Source organism: Manis pentadactyla, chromosome 10, assembly GCF_030020395.1.
Source record: "Manis pentadactyla isolate mManPen7 chromosome 10, mManPen7.hap1, whole genome shotgun sequence".
In the NCBI taxonomy this organism is placed as follows: Eukaryota; Metazoa; Chordata; class Mammalia; order Pholidota; family Manidae; genus Manis; species Manis pentadactyla.
This window is the reverse complement of record NC_080028.1, coordinates 8834895-8853977: the sequence shown is the minus strand read 5'-3', so window position 1 is coordinate 8853977 and position 19083 is coordinate 8834895. Positions and strand designations below refer to the sequence as shown.

The following is a 19083-nucleotide window of genomic DNA, read 5'->3' as shown; positions in this document are numbered from 1 at the left end:
GGGCTGCACCTGGATTCCCAGTGCTGCTCCAGTAGCCAGCCCCCTGGGGCAGGTGAGGATGGCAGCATCTCCCTCCCATGGCACTGACCTTGGACTTGTGCTGTGGTGGCACCTGGGGCCGTGCAACGTGGGAGCCTCCTAGAGGCTTCCTCTTGGCCATGGGTACTGGCATTGTCCTGGTTGGGGGAGCCCTCTGGGTATTTTCTAAGGAGTCTCAGAGATGGTGGGAGTGGACACGCTCTGTTGGAACTCTGCCTTGGTACCCCATGGGGTGTGGCTGCACAACGTCCATGTTAGATGGGGAGACTGAGGCCAGGGATGGGAGACACTATGTTGGTGGCCAGAGCAGGTTGGAGGCATTGACAGGCTCTGTGGCCTTGGGATGGTTGCGTATTCTCTTTCAGACTCAGTCTCCTGTCTGTGGAAATGGCTCATCATAGGCTTTACCGTACCCAGAGGACAGCATGAAATAAAGGGAAATGCTGTACAACCTGTAAAGCCCCATCAGGCTGAGAGACACAAAGAGGTAGTGGTGACTGTGGTCAACATCAATCATTAAAGCACCTATAGAGTCACTTTCCAGGTTAGGGCTTGAGCTGTGGGCAGTCAAAACCCCCACATCCTGAAGGGCCGTCATCCTGGAGTTCACAGAAAGTCCCCACCCCTGCACCCCAAGTCATGGAACATCCACAAATCTCTGCTTCAAGCTCTAAAGCATTACAAGGCCGTGTGCAGGGCCAGTCCTCTGGCCAGCATTCCTGGCTCCTCCCCTGCTGTTGCAGTAAATTCCCAGAGACTCAGTTATCGCAGGAAACTCACTCTTTTAAATTAAATCACATTTTACATTTTATTTTTTTATCAAATATTTATTGCTGAAACACAAACCACCCTGAAATGTAAGACACACCCGACAATGTATTTGCTTGTGGTTCTGCGGTCTGGGCTGGGCTCAGCTGATCACCTCCTCTTCCCCACGGTGGGCAGGCGGCTGCAACAGGGACATGCTCACCTGCTCAGGCGTGACCTGGGTCACTGGTGACAAAAGAATGGGTAACACACAGAATAATGAGCCTCTCAGCCAGTCAGTGGTTGCATACCCAATGAGATGGAGTGACCCCCATAAGCAGGAACCCCAGACTTCATAAACCTGTGGAGATGAGTCTGAGGAGGACCCCGCATCACCCCCGACATCTGCTGCCAAAGACAACATCACCTAAATCCAATCCCAGGGAACACCATGAACTCCAATTGAGAGAGAATCTGTCCAAAAAACTGGCCTCTTGGATGCACCTCTAATCCCCTCTGTGTCCTTTTGTAGCGTTTGCCAAAAAAAGCCCAACCCTGCATCAATATCACAAACCACCTTTCAAGCACCTATGCTAGACTGCTGAAAGTGTCTGGAGACAAAACATTAGCAGTGACACAAATCGTGGCTGCTGTGGCCTCCACATGGGTCCTGCTGTCCTTGTCATCCTGGCTGACTAACGTGTGTGAGCCCAGCTAAGACCAGAAGAATTTCCTAGTTGAGTTCAACCGAAACATCAGTCAAGTCTCATGAACTCAATTGCTTTAGCTGCTGAGTATGGGGTGGTTTGTTACCCAGCCCAACTGTGTAGATAACTGTTACAGTTTGCTTCCGGTTAATGACTGAAAGGCCACCTCAAACTAGTAAAGCAGAGAAAGAATTTATTGGTTGCTAACGGTAAAGTTTAGTAATAATAAAGGCTTTAGGTACAGCTTGAGGCAGAGCTCATTGTCCCATTGTCATCCAGCTCTCTCTGTGGCTCAGTTCAGCTCGGCTTCCCAACTTGTGTTGGCCATACTTTCAGATAGGCTTAACCCTCATGTTTGTAAGATGGCTGCAGCAGCTCCAGGCCTCACACCATCTCATCTCGTGTACTCACACAGAAGAAATAGAGCTCCTCTTCCTAAAAGTCCAGGGCCTGGATCCCCTTGACTTGGATGAGGCCATGTGATCATCCCTGAAACAATCAGTGAGACTGGAGAAGGGACAGTGTGGGACATGCTGATTAACCTAGATCTCCCGGAGCCCATTCTATAGTGGCTGAAAAGGAAGAAGGCTTTCCCAGAGATACTTGGGACACAGATATCACCGGCACAACCTCAGCTACCTCCGTCAGGCATTTCACCAGCCCTTGGTCAGCTCCATCTCCTGGATCCTCATCTATGAAATGAAGGTCTTCACTGGACAGACCTCTGGAGTAGTTGTGAGGAATCTCCTAGCTTGGAACAGAGCCTGGAGCACTGTGGGAGGTTTGTCAGTATGAGTTACCATCACCATGACAATGTCTTCGTCCTCCCCTCCCGTGTCCTCACGTGGTGTGTCTGACACATCGGTCATGCAGCCCTCCCCAACACCCCTTCCCTTCCCTCCTCCTCCTTGACACCCCTTGGTTGCCTTCCTGGCTCTTTTCTACCCCATGCGCCCTTCGATAAGGGGGTTTACTGGGGCTCAGTCCTGGACCCTCTGCTTCTTGACTCTCGCCAGGGTGGGGATGGCTTGCTCTCTCCAGGAAGTCCTCTCTCTTGAACGTCCACAGATCTACCTGCTTGTTAGATGAGCCCCCAAGGTGGCAAGTCACCTCAGACATCATGGGACCAAATGGAGCTCAGCTGCCCCCAAGGCTGTCCTGTGTACCCTGCCCCGTGATGACACCTGACCTACCCAATCACAACAGGTAGAAATCTGGGAGTCATCCTTGAATTCTCCCTAATAGTAGCTACCATTCACTGAGCGCCTACTGTGCGACAGGGACTATATTATAACTACCAGTGTCCAAATCCCAGATTCCCTCTTGCTAATCACATGTTCCTTAGACATAAGCCTTCATGTCAGCATTTGTAAAGTGGGGATGACACCTCCTACCTCAAAGTTGTGGGTATTAAATGATGCATGTAAAGCAGTTAGCGCAGAGCTGGGCACACAGTAGGCACTCAATAAATGCTAGCTGCAGTGGATATTTGCAGTTGCTCTTCCCAGCATCTCTCCCTTCCAGAACTTCTAAATCATGCATTTTGGTGGGCTTGATATGCACACATGCATGCAAACACACCCACACATGCACACACCCAGCTCCTGAGATAGCCCTGAATGGCTAAGCCCATTGGTACATGCACTGCCTGGTCAGGGAGACTGCTTCAGGGACGGACGAGTGGTCTAATTTGGGCTAGTGATGCAGAAGAAATTGCTGGAGCTCCTGGAATAGAAGTTCTCTTTTAAGAATGATGGAAAAGAGCCCCCAATAACCAGAAAAAAGGGGGGGGGAAGTGCATTAAAAAAATGGAGTGAAATGGAGCCTCACCTAAAACCCACACAATTAGGACTTCTCAGTTGCGTGGGCTTGTAAGTTTCCTTTTGAGAAAAACTTTGAGTTCGGTTTTCTGTGATTTACAACCAAAAGTATTCCAACTCTTCTAATCAAAGTGTTGGCTCTGTGAGTTCATGTGCACCATTCTCTTATCCCAGAACCCTTTGCATCACTTTGCACACAACTCTCGCTCACTCTTTCAGACTCCACTCAGGGGTCAGGCTCTCCAGGAGCCTAGTAGGGGAGGCTGCCTCCCCACACTGGGTTAGGTGCCAATCCTCTGGGCTCCCATCATGCCCCAATCGACCCCAACATTGCCCTTTGCACATGGTCTTAGGATTGTCTGGTTTTGTGTTTGTCTCCCATACTTGGGAGCACACAGTCCTCACAAGACTCCATAGCTGTCTGTGGAATGAATGACTGACTGACAAATGAACACTGCTAATAAGTGGAGGCACTGGGATTTGAGCCCAGGACTGTCTCCAGTGCTGTCCAATATCCCCACTTCCCTGACACCCTGCTCCCTGAATGTCCCACTCTGCCCACCCAAGGCCTGGGATTTTGTCACATACAACCTACCTGCCCACCAGAGGGTGGGAGGTAGTCTATGGCCCAAACTTCCTCCTCCGTAGAATGTTGTCCACAGGATCGGCTGTCCAGACTTGCCACATCTGCTACACTGGATCAGTCCCCATGGCCTAATTAGAACCTCCAGCCTGTCTGGCCAGGTGGCCTTTCTGAAGACCCAGCATGCTTCACACCAGGCCCTGGTTAGGATTCTCTGCCTTCTAGAAGTTCACATGGGACAAGGCCAGGCCCTCATCCATGTGACTGTCCATCATAAGTAGCCAAAAATAACAATCGTCTGTGTTCCTTGATCAGTTCTGCTAGTCCATCTGCTGTTCTTCCAATGATGTGACTTCTAGACTCTTCACCATTTGGTTCTACAAACATTGACCAAGGCCTGGGGCTTGTTGGGAGTTAGAGAATACAACATTCTTGAGATTATGGAAGGCAGAAAATTTTCTAATTCAGCCATTCCAGTTTATCATGACCACTTCCTGGGGCAGAGGCTCAGAATGGGGGTGTCCAATTCTAGAAAGTTCTTAGAGGGTCCCCTTGATCACCAGCATTTAAAGCAATCTGGTTAGGATGCTTAGGAAACAATTTAGTTTTTTTAAATTGAGTTCATATCTCAGGAAGCCCCCAGTTAGGTAAGCGATCCCACTCTGTGACAATTAGGCCTTCTGGTCTGACACCCACCGGTCCCACCAACAGCTCTGCTGCCATTTTTGCCACTGCTTGCCTTTCAACTCAATAGTAGCCTCAGTTACTGACTGATTGCTATGTGACAGGCTCTGAAGGAGATACAGAAATTGTAAGATACATTTTCTGCCCTCTAGGCTCTCAGAACTGATTGGGAGTAGGTCAGTGTTCCTTGACCTTGGCACTACTGACATTGTGAGCCAGGTAATTCTTTGTTGGGCTGCCGTCCTGTGCCCTGTAGGGGGGTTTGCAGCATCCCTGGCCTCCACCCATCAGACACCAGTTGAATCTGCTCCCCCAAGTGTGACAACAAAACCACCTCCAGACATTGTTGAATGTCCCCAGGGTGCAAAATCACCCAGGTTCAGGGCCACTGGAGTAGGAGTTCACAGCTTGGGCATCTGTGTACATACCACGCATTTTGCATATATTACCTCATATAATCTGAAGGTATTTGAGAAGGTTCCCCCACTTTCCAACTTCGGAGATTGGAGGTGGGGAGCCTAAGATTTAGAGAGATTAGAAGTATAAATTGCTCAAAGGCTCACCGCTCTCAAGGACCTAACAGGCAGGTCTCCACCACCCTTCTTACGGTGCTACACTGCCCCCTAGTGGGAAATCCAGGCATGTCCGCAACTTAGAGGGGCCTGCTGCCTCCTTTCCTCCCTTCTCACTGGACACCTCATAGCATTTGAGGCAGCTTATAAGAACACATGCCATGAAATGGAAGAGCAAATATATATAAATTAGAATCGTGAAAAATTACAAATAGAAAAGAAAACCAAACCTAGGAAATACACCAAATATTTGGAAAAATACCAAACGCTGAAGGCAAATGCTAAGGGAACGTGCAAGTGTTTAAAGGGGTAGGACTTCTTCTCCCCTTTTGCAGATGGGGAAATGAAGGCTCCAGAACTTGCACAGGCGGCCGCAGAGCTTTGAGGATGAACACGAAAGGAGGGCACCTTCGGATCAGTCTTGCCTACGTGGCAAGGCAGCGTGTGTCTTCCTCAACTCTGTGGCCCCAGCACTCTGCTGCGGACCCAGGCCCTGCACTGTACTGACACCATGAGCACATAATGACTCACCCTTCCTTGACGACCCATCTCCCAGGCCTCTAGTTTGCATCAGTAGTAGTAGTAGATGTTGATACCCACCCCACGGACATGTCCCCAAACAGTCGGGCCCCAGAGACTCCTCTATCCTGGCAGACAAGGAGACCAGGATAGTCAGGGTTCATTTGCCCCCCTCTGTCCTCACCTGCTTTTATGTCAGTGGGAGGTTTTGCCGGGCGGTGTCATCAGCACCCTAAGACCCAACCAAGCACAGCCCGCATGGTTCTGGGTCTGCCTCACTGCCTGATGAGGGGCGTCAGCCCTGTTATCTGCCCTCCCGGCTGGGTAGGCGTTTCCTCCTCTGACCATCTGATGTGAGAAGGCGGGGAGACTGGCTTTCCCACTGCGCAGGCGTACTGGGAGAGGGCTCCTCCCCTTCTCCGGCCTGCCCTGGGCCGGGGGGTTGCAGGACACCTGGGAAGGGAAGGCTGCTTTGCCAGCAACTGAGTACAAGGGCATCAGTGGGTCAAATTCTAAGACCCAAAAGACCAGGAGCATGTGGTTATCATCTCAACCACACTCAGGTCTTCCCGAGTTCTGTTCATCCTCTGAAATATATCTTGTCTTAATTACTGGTGTTGCCATACACCCCAGAACCTAACCTGGAAATGCAGACATCATCTCTTGCTCTTCCTTCTCTCTCTCTTCTAGTCTCCGCTGACCAATCCACTCTCCATGCTGGGCCACTGCCAGCCCATTCATGGCTTTTAGGCAAATTGGGAAGGGCATCCCTTCCTCAAGACATTTTACTTCCATCTATTGGAAAATTGCTAGAGCATACTGATTTCATTAGGACAAGACAATTCACACTGCCAAAGAAATGTCATAAGAAACATACAGCTCTATAAGGTCTATGGTATGAAAGCTGACCCTTGGATATGTGGCACCCTTGTGCAGTGTTTAACATGAACAACCATACCCAGCAGCCCTGCCTCAACATCCTAGAACCAACCCTATCACCACCCCGTCCCAACTTAAAAATACTCTATAGCTCCCCAACATCTACAGTGTCAAGGCACAGTTCCTGATGTAGCTCCAGGGAGTCTCTACTACCCTATCACGCTACCTCGTTCCATCTCCTTGGACTGGGATAGACACCTAACTCAAAGGCAGCCACTCCATCTACAGGCTGAGCAGCAATGCGCATGATATGGCCTGGTGTGAAGAGGTAAGCTGGGTCCGTCAGGAAGCAGGCTGGAAAGGAGGCGAATGGACCAGGTGCAGAAAGAAGCAGCCGTGAGAGATCTGCCTCCAGTCACTGGTTCTGATGGACCCTGACCTGAGCTGGCTTGAATGGAGCGCTGACCCATGAACTCAAGGTCGCCCTACCAGAGCTGTGACTTGGGGGAGGTCACTCTGAGCCAAGAATCATCAAACTCAAAGTAGTTACAATATTCTGAAGACCTGAAGATGGGGCCCTCAAATACAAACAGGAATTTAGTAGGTGATTAAGGTGGCATGTCCTGGCACTTGGGGAAAGAAGGATTATTTCATAAATATCTGACAGCCATTTAGAAGAAAGACTAATTACAATCCTTACCTCACTCCTTACACCAAAGTTAATTCCAGGTGAATGCACCAAAGTTATGAAGTTTTTTAAAAGTACAATTTGGCCAGGCTTTTCTCTCTCTGGGTGGCTGTGCAGCTGAGGGTGTGTGGCGGGGTGGCAGGGAGGGGTCGAGCTGGCGAACCTCTGTGACAGCTGCTGCGCGTTTCACCCTGACTGCGCCCGGAGCCCCTAAGCCCACTGTACCCATCAACCTCCTGTGATACTCTCTTCCTCCCTGGAATGTGCTCAGCTCTCATCTGTTTACCCGCGGCTGCTCTGCCTTCCGGGCAGTCTCTTCGGGAAGCCCTGATGATGGGTGAGGACTTCGGGTCCAGCGCTCCTCGGGTTTCTAGCTCCCAGGCGGCACCAAAGGCTTCTGCTTCAGTCCCTTTCCTGAGCTGGAGAAGGTTTTACCTGTGGACTTGAGCCCAGCTATGTCATTTTGGCTTTCTCTTTCTGTTTTAAGGTTCAGTGCTTCGTGGTGGCAGCTGGGAAGATCTGTCAGAGCACCTCGTCGTCATGACTGGTGGGCAGTCAGGCTTTCGCTGATTCCTCTTCCTCTTCCTTCCCCTGTAGGATGAGAAACCCTCACAAGGCCTTGGTGGACTCAGCAGCCTACAGGAGTCCAATGGGTAATATAAATGAGTGAGCACCCAGGGATGAGACGATAGGGAGTGGTGGCGATTGCGGGGGAGGAGCTGGGGAGCTCATATTCTGTCCAAAGGTAGTGGCTGCTCCTCAGCACAGGTGGGAAGCCCAGTGCTGCAAGATCTTCTAAATATTTAAACAAACCCATAAAAGCCTGTCTTTTATAATTTTCTGGGTCTTACAAAGCTCTGTGGAGCGAGGGGAACACTTCTTGTTCCGTCCAGCACGCAGACTTCCAGTTTGCCCCCTGAAGAAGTGGAGGCTGTAACCAGCTGATGTGTTGCAGCCTCATCTGTGAAGTGGGTTCCTTGATACCCGGTCCTAATAGGACTGTGGTAGAGACCAACAGGGATGAAGAATGTAAAGGGAAATCAGGTAACAGTCACTGAGCAGTTGCTCTGTGCTGGGCACTAAACAGTCTCCCCACCCTTCTCCTAAGCCCTGAAACACACACAAGGGAAGTGGAGGAGCTGGTGTCTGGGCACCAGCCCAGCATATCTCTGAGCCCTGGCAGCCCCTCCTGCTGCCTGCCGGAGAGAGGGTATTCCGTGAATGAGTTTACATTCTCTTTCCTCTTTGCAACACCACCTGGCAAAACATGGGCAGCAAAGATTTCACAGGCGAATGGTGGAACCTCACTCTTGTCCAGGGATATCAGGTTCTAGTCTGCTGAATTCAGGATCAATGACTTCTGATGACAGCAACCCCATAAGGAGGAAGGCAGCTCCCTCTGAGAGTCCCTTCCAGGTCCCTGACTGGCTCACATCCTGGAGCTTTGCTGATCGGGTTACAACCAACTCCTCCATTACTCCATCAACCCTGGCAATAAGAGTGAACCTTTACTCTGCCCTGGGGAGGTGGGGATGGGCTGGGCTGAGCTTGCTGTCTTGTTATCCAGCAGCAATTTCCCCTCAATTCAGGGCAACAAGCATTTAAAGAGGGTCTCCATTTTACAAGGCCTCCTGCAGGTCAAAGTAAAGGGACAGACTGGTAAGACCCAGGCCTCAGGGTACGCAGCCTCTGCTCCCTAGAGAAGCCTGGGGCCGCCCTGCGGGCTCCTTCCCTCCCCTCTTCTCCGCTGAACAAGTACCAGCCCATCCCCAAGCCAAGCCCAAGGCAACTGGCTTTCCTCTCCCTCCAGCCGTCCTCTCATATTGCCCTTTCCCAGCAAAGCCACTCTCTCCCTTTCCGCTTCAGTCAGTCTTCAGCCCCTGGGCCTCTGCCCCCACCTCTCGCTGAGCCAGTGAGGCAGAGACCAGCTCCTGCTTGGGGAAGGATGACACTGCACTCCCTGGGGCCCTGGCCTTCGTGACCATGTCCTTTCCCAAGGCCTCCACCACGCTGTCTTCTGACTGTCCTCTGCAGGGTCCTTTGCTTCCTTGGCCTTAGATGCCCGTGTTCCCAGGGCTCCCCTCCTTGTCCCCTTACTCCACCCTCGTCCCTAGTGACTTCATTTATCCCGTGGGTGGTTCTGTGCTCCAGACCTGAGTTCAGACCCCAGTCCTGCTGCTTATGGCTCTTGAGGATCCCGTCTCCTTGGCTGTAACTGGGACACTGACAGTCTTACCCTCGGGGGGCTGTGATGACCGTAGAGGCACACAGGAAGGGCTGAGTCAGTGTTCACTCTTACTGCCCCTGGTGACTCTCTCGAGTGGCCTGGGGACTGATCTGTAGGTCTCAGCCCACAGTCTCGTCCCTGTAAAGGGGCAAGGGTGCCCTTCCAAGATGCAAGTCTGATCATGGCACAGCCGTCCCACCGCTACTGGCTCAGGGCCAAACCCCTCTAGGACTCTGGTAGTCTGGGCCTGCCTTCCTCACCAGTCTCATCCCAGGCCCTTCTAATTCTCTGGCTCTAGTCCTCTGAGCTTTGCAATGGTCTGTGACCCCTGCCCGGGCCACTCCTACCCCTGGACCATTACCTGGTGAGTCCTAAGGCTCAGCCTTGGTTCTAATTCCTGCTGCAGATACACTTGACCTACTTCTCTCTCACTCCTTCTCAGCATGAGTCAATTTCAAGGCCAGATTGCTTAGGCACTCACTTAATATAATCCCCTTTTATGAGTGTAGAAACCGAGAGTCAGAGAGGTTGAGGAACTTGTGAGGGTTGCCCAGCCTTCCGGTGACAGAACTGGGCTCCAAACCCAGGACTGACTCCAGACTAATGGTGCTGGTGCTGCAGCCTGAGGCACCCCTGCCTTCCCGGGACACCTCAGGGTGCTCACCTGTCCATCCTCGTGTCTCACCCCCCGACTCCGCCATCTCCCCACCCCTACTTTAGTGCCCACGCCCCACTTCTGCACTAGGTCGTGGCTTTTCTGGTTTCCACAGCACCTGCCGGGGCGTCTCTCTGCACCTGTGTGTTCTTGTCTGCTTTCTCATTGACCCTGACCTACTTGAGGACAAGAACTGCATGTTTTATTTCTGCACTCCTGCCTCCAGGCCTGGCACCACGCTGGGTGCTCACTCAATGCTGGGTGAATGACTTGGTTAGTACATTGGGAACAGTAATGTTAATTCTCATGGGTCATTTGGCAAAAATGTTTTCTTCATTTTTGTCCCAGCATCCTGCCTTAGCCTTCTAGGGCCCAGACCCTTGACCACTGAGGCTTGCCAGGGTCGGAGGCCACAGTTTGAGATTCCCTGAGCTCTTGCCCTGAAACAGGTGTCCTGGGTTCCCAAAGTCTGCCTGTGGACTCATGGTCCATGTACCCATCCCCGCAGGAGAGAGAATGGCATCTCGTAATGTCACAAGCCACGGCTTCCTGAGTGTTCACTGGGTGTCAGCTCCCCGATGTTCCAAGAGCACCTTGCATGCCTCCCACATTTGATCCTCAGCATCCTCTGCAGTAGTTCTTTCATCTCCACCTCCGGTTCACAGTGGAGGAAGCCGAGGCACACAGCTCAAGGCACTTGCCCCGAGCTCGCCACCACCCCACTGCTCCTTTCACGTCAGATGGCACTTCACCAGCCCCACTCATCTCTCCCAGGCCCTCTGTCTTCCTGGAAAATGTTCATTCATTCATTCACTCCACAATTAAATGCCAGCTATGTGTGAGTCGCTGTTCTGGTGAGCAAGTGCTTCCCTCTTGCCCTCCATCCACGATCCCGTAAGATGCCATTGCCATATCCAGATATGACACTGTGGGTTATGTCAAAACTCCAGTATCACCTGAGAGATGCTAGAAGGCCTCTTGCCCCGGCAACCCAGCAGAGCTCTGGGATTTGGGTCAGTGCCGTTTGCTGGAGTCGGTGACCTACTAAGGCACCATGCGAGATGCCTGTGTCACTGTCCCCATCCCCCACCCCATTGCCATGGGATCACTGGAAGCAGGAAGGAGCCTGGTGAGCCTGCAAGTAAAGAGAAGACCCTAACGAGCAAGAAGGGCCTGGCGGAACTCATCTGAAAGGCAGAACCCCAGGGCCTCCCTCCTTCCCTCCTAAAAATAATATTCTACACAACAGGAGGGGCAGGAGGCATATGAAAGATGACCTGCTCTTCCAGCTGGAAATGTCACCAATTAGATTTATTTGGGTCACAAAATATTTCTTTAAAAAGCAAAGTAGGGCAGCTACAGGAGTGGAAAGAACACATTTCAGAGTAAGATAGACCAGGGCCCCACTGTGAGCTTCTCAGCTGCCTGGCTCAGGGTCCCAGAGCAATGACCGAGTCTCTCAGTGTTGGGTTTCTCATCTGTAACACTGGAATAACTATGCCTCCCAAACAGGGATGTTGGGATCAGACATAATAAAATGTTTATGAAGTCCAAATGTCTGGCACACAATAGGTGCTTAATAAAGGTGGCTGTCAGTGCTGGTGCTGCCTCAGTGGGAGAGGGCAAGGGAGATGACTGCTGGGTTTCATCCTTGTTTCCCCCATGCCAAGCCAGATTTGGGGGAATGGTTCTGAAAATCCCAGATGCTACACCCACTATTGCTCCTAAGTCTGAAGACTCCCTCCTTGAGGCCCCCACCTGGGCACTTCCCTTTCCCAGAAGGCCCAGGGGCTCACCATCCCCCGGTGCTGCAGGGACTCCCTCTGGTGCTGCAGGGGCTCCCTATGTCACAAAGAAGCCTTTTCTCAACTGAGTGGGGACCTGAGGCCCTGGAAAACAGCCTCCTTTTAGCAATTTGGAAAACCTGGAATGTGTTCCTGATAGGCTGGAGCAGGGAAGCAGCAAGGCAATCACTTCGGGCCCCCAGGTTATGGTTGACCCTTCTCTCTCATACCCCCACATCGGCAAATGGTGTGGCCTCACCTCCCAATACTTCCAAGACCTGACCAGGTACCCCTCCACCGCCACCTACTGGCCGCAGCCCCGTCCTCTCCTGCTTGCCTTCTGCAGCAGCCTCCTGTCAGTCTCCCTGCTTTAGCTCTTGGTCCCTTCAGTTACCAGACTAGCCCCACGGAAAGGGAATCCAGGTACCCTTTCCACAAAGATGGAACCGAATGTGAAGGAGGAAGCCTCTGCTCCTCCCAAAGCCAAAGCCAGGGCAAAGGCTTTGAGGGCCAAGAAGGCAGCACTTGAAGGCATCCACAGCCACACAAAAAGACAGGGGCCACCCAGCACACACCTGCGGGCGGCCTGAGGCACTGCTGCTCCGACGGGCAGCCCTCATCTCCTTGGAGGAGCACCCCAGGGGAAACAAGCTTGACCTCTATGTCATCATCAAGTTCCCCACCCACAGAGTCCGCCATGACACCAACACACTGTGTTCACTGTGGATGCCAAGACCATCAGCACCAGATCAGACAGGCTGGGGAGATGGCCTGTGGCATCACATGGCCACAGCCAACACCCCAATGGCGTCTGATGGAGAGAAGATATGTTTGGCTCCTGACTATGATGCTTAGGATAGTGTCAACAAAATTGGGATTATCTAAACTGAGTCTAGTTGGCTAATTCTAAATACACATTCTTTCACCACAAACGAACAGAAATCAGGTCCCATCACTACTTGCTCTAAACCCTCCAGTGTGTCCTGTCCCGGGTGCAGTTTCCCCTCCCCTGCCCTGATAAGAACCTCGTGTCCCACCTCTTCCCCAGCTCCTGCTCGCCCTCATCCCACGCTCGCCTCCTCTCTGCTGCTCACAGAACACCGAGCTTAAGGGCTCACCTGGAGGCCAGCACCTGGAATGCTCTTCCTGAAGGTCCTGCTCACTCTCCCTTACCAGGCCTTTCGGCACCGCTGTGTGTACAAAAGCAACCTCCTCCCCCCCGCCGCGTTCCCTGTGCTTCATCCTCTGAGCAAGCACTTTTCCTCTCGTTCCTATCACCTCCTCCTAGCCCCACTAGAAGACAGACTTGGCCTTCAGTCCACCCACTGTCTGTGGCAGCGCTTTGAGCGTTTAGAGACCTTAACGAGGATTTGTCAGACCAGTAAATGAGTGGACGGGCAACCACCCCCTAAGTGCCCACCCCTACAGTTAGATCCCTTTTAATCCTCACAACAGCGCAGGGCTGAGAGAGGTTAGGAAACTTGCCAGAGGGCAGTTGTCTATATGGTGGAGCTGAACCTGGGAGCTAGCTGGGCCTGACTCCAAAACCTGACGGTTGCCTTCCCAGAGAGACTAAGTTCCTTGACTTCACCCTGAGTTGCTGAGAGGCGGCTTACAAAGTCCCTAAGACACAGCTCCTGCCCTCAAATCTGGCGACAGAGAAGCAAATGGATAATTAAACAACAGTGCCCGGCAAATAGCAGCCGAGTACGTTTCGTTGTTGAACGGGTTAAGAGCTGGAACATTGATGTGCAGACGTTTCTAAGAGAGTTTGGATGCAGGGAGAGGAAGGGACTGGAAAGACTTCCGGAGGGGACATTTGAGGTGGACCATGAAGGGTAGGACTTTGCCAGGGGCCAAGGAGCCTGGGAAGCAGGAACAGCACCGACGGATGAAAAGAAAGCGATGAGAAAACGAACTTGGAAGAGCCCTGAAAGCCAGGATAGGGGATAGAATTAGTGTTACAATCCCCCAGCTGTCCCCTTGCCCCAGCCCGAGGTCAGCAGACGATGCCGGGGTCTGGTCGGACCCCTTGACAGCTATGGGATAGGCCGCAGGGTGAAGGCCTCGCAGGGGCAGCGGCTTCCTAGGAGGGCGAGGCCACCCCAGCCCTCCGGCCCTCGGCCCTCTCTAGCCCACCACGCCGCCGGTCCTGGGCGGGCGGGGCCGAGTGGCCGCGGAAGGCCCCTCCGTGGGTGACATCACGCATGGGGGCGGGGCTCAGGATGTGGGGCGGAGCCCGCTGGAGGGGGCGTGGCGGCCAACGGGCCCCTGGCCCCGCCTCCATAAAGGCCTCCGCAAGGAAGACCGGAAGTCCTCCCGCCTCCGTGCGCCTCCACGCTCCTTTCAGTCCCTCCCCTCAGATCGGCACGCAAGGTCGTGCCCCGGAAGTGAAGGGGCCATGTTGGTGGGTGACCCCGGGAGAGGTACCCGGCGAGAAGCGAACCGCGAGGTGTGGTAGTGCGCGCAGGCCGCGGGTGAGTGAGGGGAGGCGTGAGGGCTGGTGGCTCGCCGGGCCTCCCCTCAGAGCGGCGGCCGGCGTCCCTGATCTGGCCCGGGCTACCAGCCTGGCCGCCGGGGGTCTCGCCTCAGTCCTCCCCGGACCCTCCCCTGGGAGGCCGCTCCGTGGCCCCTTCCAGCCTCTGGAGGTCTCCCGGCATCCCCGAGCCGGCCTGCCCTCTCCGCCCCCAGGGTTGGGGGAGGACCTGGGGGGACCGGCCGTGGATCAGCCGCCCACTCGCGGAGCGACCTTGTAGTAACAGCCTTCGCGTGGCCGTGGCTTCCTACCTCATAAAGCACTTTTACTGTTGATTTTCTGGATTCATCTCTCCCACATCGGGAGGTCTTTGGGGAGCCCTTCTGCATCAGAGGAAAAAGGGACAGGGACAGGGACAGTGGCTCGCTCACGCTCACTCAGAAAGTTAGCAAGGCCGAAGCATGATGGCTAACTGACTTCGGACTCAAAGTCCAGATCTTTTTTTACCAAATACCACTCCCAGTCAGTCTCATTTCTTGATTTCTGAAAGAGGGGTGATCATTTCTTCTACATAGGGACATTGTGAGCACTCCGTCTTTCATTCAGTTTGTTTTTGGAAAGTTTATGGAGCACCCATAGGTGCTGTACACATGGTAAGATCCCAGTGAAAGGTAACTATCCTTAAAGAGGCGGGCAGAGTTGGGGTCAGGGGCGCAGCCCCTTTTACAGCTGTGCCTGTGGGCAAGTTATTTCCTTCTGGGAACTTCTGTTTCCTCCACTTAAAATGGGGATAATGGTGACACTGGATTGTTGATAGAATGAAAAGGTTTATGTGGGGCATGCTTAGAACATGCATGGTATATAGTGAACACTCGATCAGTGTTCTCTGTTAATTATGAGCCCTGAACACCTCATAGTTTCCTTAATTTAAATGTGATAATGGATGACAAAGCACTTTACAAATGATAACACTGTACTTGTGTACGGGTTTATTGTTCCTGAAGGAGATGGTGGCAGTTTATGTGTAACTAAATCTAGTGTTTATCGAATACCTACAAACCAGGCTAGGTGGCACTAGTAATAGCTGTCCCTGACAGATTGCTTAGTATGTGCCAAGAGTTGTTCTAAACACATCTACATATATTATTAACTCATTTACTCCTCGTACCAAACATATGGGCAGAGTACAGTTGTAGCCCCCATTCTGCAGATAAAAGAACTGAGATAAGCAAGGAGAGATTAGGAAATTTGCTCAAGGTAATCAATCAGCTCATAAATGGTAGTGCCAGGATTCAAGTATGGCTGAGAGCCCTTGTTTTCAACCACTCAGGACCATCCCTTGTGGTGAAGTTTTATTATACGTGCTTCACATGCATTATCTCATGCAGTTCTCAAAGTAACACTGTGGTAGGTACTGTTTGTATCTCCATTTTACAACTGAGGAAGCTGATGCTCAGAGGGGTTAAGTACTTTGTCTGGAGTCATGTGACACCTTAGTGACAGAACCAGGAATGAAGCCCTGGTCCTTCAGCATAACCTATACTTGCCTATAAGGGGGAATCTAAAGGCTGGGGGCTAGTCCTAGCCCTGCCACTAAGTTGTAGTGTGACTTTGGGCGTCTGAAACCTAGATTAAGAACTTCTGAATTGTAGGCCCTTCTGGCATTAATTCTGACTCTAGGCTTCTGTTTTTTCCCCTCTGCTTATAGCTTGACGCCCAGCCCTTACCAGTCCCCCATGGCCCCATGGAGCCGAGAGGCGGTGCTGGGTCTCTACCGGGCTCTGCTGCGCCAGGGCCGGGAGCTTCACTACACCGATAGAGACTTCTACCTTGCCACCATCCGCCATGAGTTCCGGAAAAACAAGAAGCTAGAGGATCCTGAGGCCCGGCAGAGGCAGCTGGAAAAGGGCCTGATCTTCCTCCACAGCAAACTGGGCGGGATTATTTAGGATCTTCTTTCACATCCCATCCTAGTTCCAAGGGAAAGAGGACAGAGGTGCCTTCCATAGACACTCCTGTTCTCTCCCGCCCCCACCTCACAGATGCAGTAAGAAGCTTCAGGTAGGCAGATCGTTGTTCCTATAGGTTTCATTTTTTCTGTTGCAGGGGACCAGGAGAGAGAGAGACTTTCCTTTTATTGACCAAAGTTCTTTCGTCATTAGAAATCAAATGACCAAAGTCATTAGAAGTCAATGGAGGAAACAGAGACATATTGATAGAAGTATGTTCCCTTATTGCGAAAACACCCTGAGTTTCCAGCCCCACCAGAACAGAGTAGTTATCACCATTTTATTTCATAGAACATTTTACATATGAAAGTGTTTAAAAAGACATTGGTTAAATCAGAGCTCAGTTCCAGACTGCCTCGTTCTTCAGTTATCTTGTGGGTCAAATAACATAACGCTGTTCTGTTACAACACAGTCTATAAAGCAAGCACAGTGTATGGGCTTCAGAGGATGGTGCCTGGGCTTGAATTCTGGCACTGCTGCTAATGCTGTGGGATTTAGGGCAAATCACAATCTTTCCAGGCTTCCATTTTCTCATTTGTAAAATGGAGATAATAGTACTTACCTTTTCAGGTTAGGAGAATTAAATGAGGCAGTGTACACACAGCGCTTGGAATGGTACTTAGCAAGCAGTATGTTAGCTCTGTTTACTCCTGAAACCAGTGTTACCAAGAAGTCCCACTGTAACGTAATGATTGTGTTTAATTCAGCAACTTTCCCAGAGGGCCCTCTGTGGCTGTGGCTTTGTGGTAGGCTCTGGGAGAGAGATGAATGATATGGTCCATCAAGGGGCCCAGTCTAATGCTTCCTCAGTCAGGGAAATAATTCCCGTGTGAGCAGCTGTGTAGTAGAGCGTCGTATAAGAGCTTGGGGATGTATAAGAGCTTTTTAAACATTTTCATTTGAAGATGTAACTGCTTGGCTTAGTGTTGTGGGCATCACAGGTGGCATAGAAAAGAAGACATTTCACGTCTACCTCAAATGAGAACTTGAAGCTTGCTGGGCAGGTGAGCAAGAATAAGCAAATGTGGAGGTGGAAACTGCATTTTGTAGTCTGGAAACTCCAGTCCAGCATGACAAGAAGGTGCACCTGTCTGGAAGGCCACTGACTCCCCTGTGGAGGAGATTGTGACATCTGATAGTAGGGGGACCATCACAGCTTTGTAAGCAGGGTAGGGGTGTGGAAGGAGAATGGTGGCAGTGGCTGCATGGAGACTAAATTGGTGAGAGAGCCTAGAGGCAGCAAATCTGGCCAGATGGGATTGGGGTGGGATATAGCAGTGGGACTTGGTGACCAGTTGGCTGAGGCAGGAAGAGGGGGAAGGAATGAAGGCTTGCCAGGTGCTATTGTTAACGAGAGAAAGCAGGAGGAGGAGCCTTCTGTAGTGGCTTTTGGCTCCCTTCATCTACTTAGGGTGATGGGCAGACCCACCTTTGTCAGTGTAGGGCCCGGGGTAGGGTGATGCCCATGGGAGCCTGCTGTGCAGGGAAAGGAGGGGGGTCTGGAAGTGAAATGGGAGTCAACTGAGTCTTTGGTTCCTAATCTGTTTTGACAGTGAGTTGGGTTACAGGTCGCTACCACCACCTCCTCAAAAAACAAACACAAAAGAAAACTCCATGTGGTTAATAGGTCACTTATGCAACACATCTTTGCTGTGTGTCAAATACTGCTGGCCTTGGAGATAGAGCAGTGACTCAAAATGACCCCAGGAAGCTTATGGTCTAGTGATTAACAGAGAGGAGATGGGAACAAAGTGAGACTGCAGACTACTTGGGACCCCCTGTAAGCTACTCCTGCTCAGAAGTGTGAGTTCTTTAAGGTTCAGGGCTTAGCAGCACCACCTACTGACATGGTGACCTTGGGCCAGTTATTTAAGCCGTACCTGAGTTTCTTCTTCTGTAAATTGGAGACAACAATATGACCGACCTCATAGGAGTGTTGTGAGGATAAGGGAATTAAGATGTGAGAATGCCCAGCACATGGCACACACTCAGTGTATGTTAGCTAGCCTGTGTACTCAGCCAGACCTGTTTAAGTCATATGACTTCTTTCAGGTACAGTAAGTTAGGCTTTTTATCATTCTGTGCTGTCATCCTAGGAAACTGCAGGGCCTCTGTTCCCACCCCCACTGTCCTGGGGTGATGAGCCCATTTTTGTATCTAAGCAGACAGGTTGTACTTGCCTGACATGTTGGCAGTGCTGATTCTCTGACCCCCGAGCCCTGCCTGCCATCAGTGTTCTTTCTCCTCGTCCTCCTCTTCCCCTGCCTTTTTCTTTGAAATATTTTAACTATTTTCTAGTGTACAGTTTAGTAGTGTTAAGAATACTTGTGTAACAGATCTCCAGAACTTTTTCTGCTTGCAAAACCGAACCTCTGCGCCCATTAACAGTGTTCCTTGACTGCACCGAGGAGCGCGGCCGCCTCTCCTCGCCAGGGGGAGCTCCTGTCTCCAGCAGCTCCAAGCTAGTGCAGCAGAACCCGAGTGGAGGGTGCATAGTGGATAAGGAGTTTCAAAGGAAACAGGTTTCAGAATAAGAACTTTTATTTCCCTGTTAGAGTTCGTGGACGTGCTCTCCTCTATCAGGTCACCAGGTCTTTGACATCATCTGGTCCTTGGGTGGGGGGCCCCTATAGCATGAGAATAGGAAGAGCCTTTTCCTCAACCTGCTCAATTTGATTCTTTTGATCTCAAGG

General features: G+C 51.6%; 1 protein-coding gene and 1 long non-coding RNA gene across 5 annotated transcripts; one reads left to right on the top strand and one right to left on the bottom strand.

Moving 5' to 3' along the window:
- Positions 1-821: 821 nt before the first annotated feature.
- On the bottom strand, positions 822-7754 carry LOC118915469 (uncharacterized). 2 transcript variants are annotated; one of them, XR_008999505.1, is made up of 4 exons: positions 7251-7754; positions 2133-2265; positions 1905-1982; positions 822-1032 (listed from the first exon to the last, which is right to left on the bottom strand). It is a non-coding gene; the product is annotated as an uncharacterized LOC118915469 (long non-coding RNA). The 2 variants fall into 2 exon arrangements; XR_005026084.2 differs by lacking the exon at positions 1905-1982.
- A 6488-nt stretch (positions 7755-14242) lies between these two features.
- Positions 14243-16329, top strand: LOC130678934 (mitochondrial ribosome and complex I assembly factor AltMIEF1). Of its 3 annotated transcripts, none has more exons than XM_057486350.1 (2): positions 14243-14381; positions 16089-16329. In XM_057486350.1, the coding sequence occupies exon 2, from the start codon at positions 16117-16119 to the stop codon at positions 16327-16329; it is 213 nt and encodes a 70-aa protein (XP_057342333.1). In that variant the 5' UTR covers positions 14243-14381; positions 16089-16116. The 3 variants fall into 3 exon arrangements, with proteins under 3 accessions (XP_057342333.1, XP_057342334.1, XP_057342335.1); XM_057486351.1 differs by having other exon boundaries at positions 14255-14356; XM_057486352.1 differs by lacking the exon at positions 14243-14381 and adding an exon at positions 14405-15033.
- Positions 16330-19083: the final 2754 nt, after the last annotated feature.

Coding starts and splice junctions, on each gene's coding strand:
- LOC130678934 (XM_057486350.1), top strand. CDS start 16,117: ATGGCCCCATGGAGCCGAGAGGCGGTGCTGGGTCTCTACCGGGCTCTG.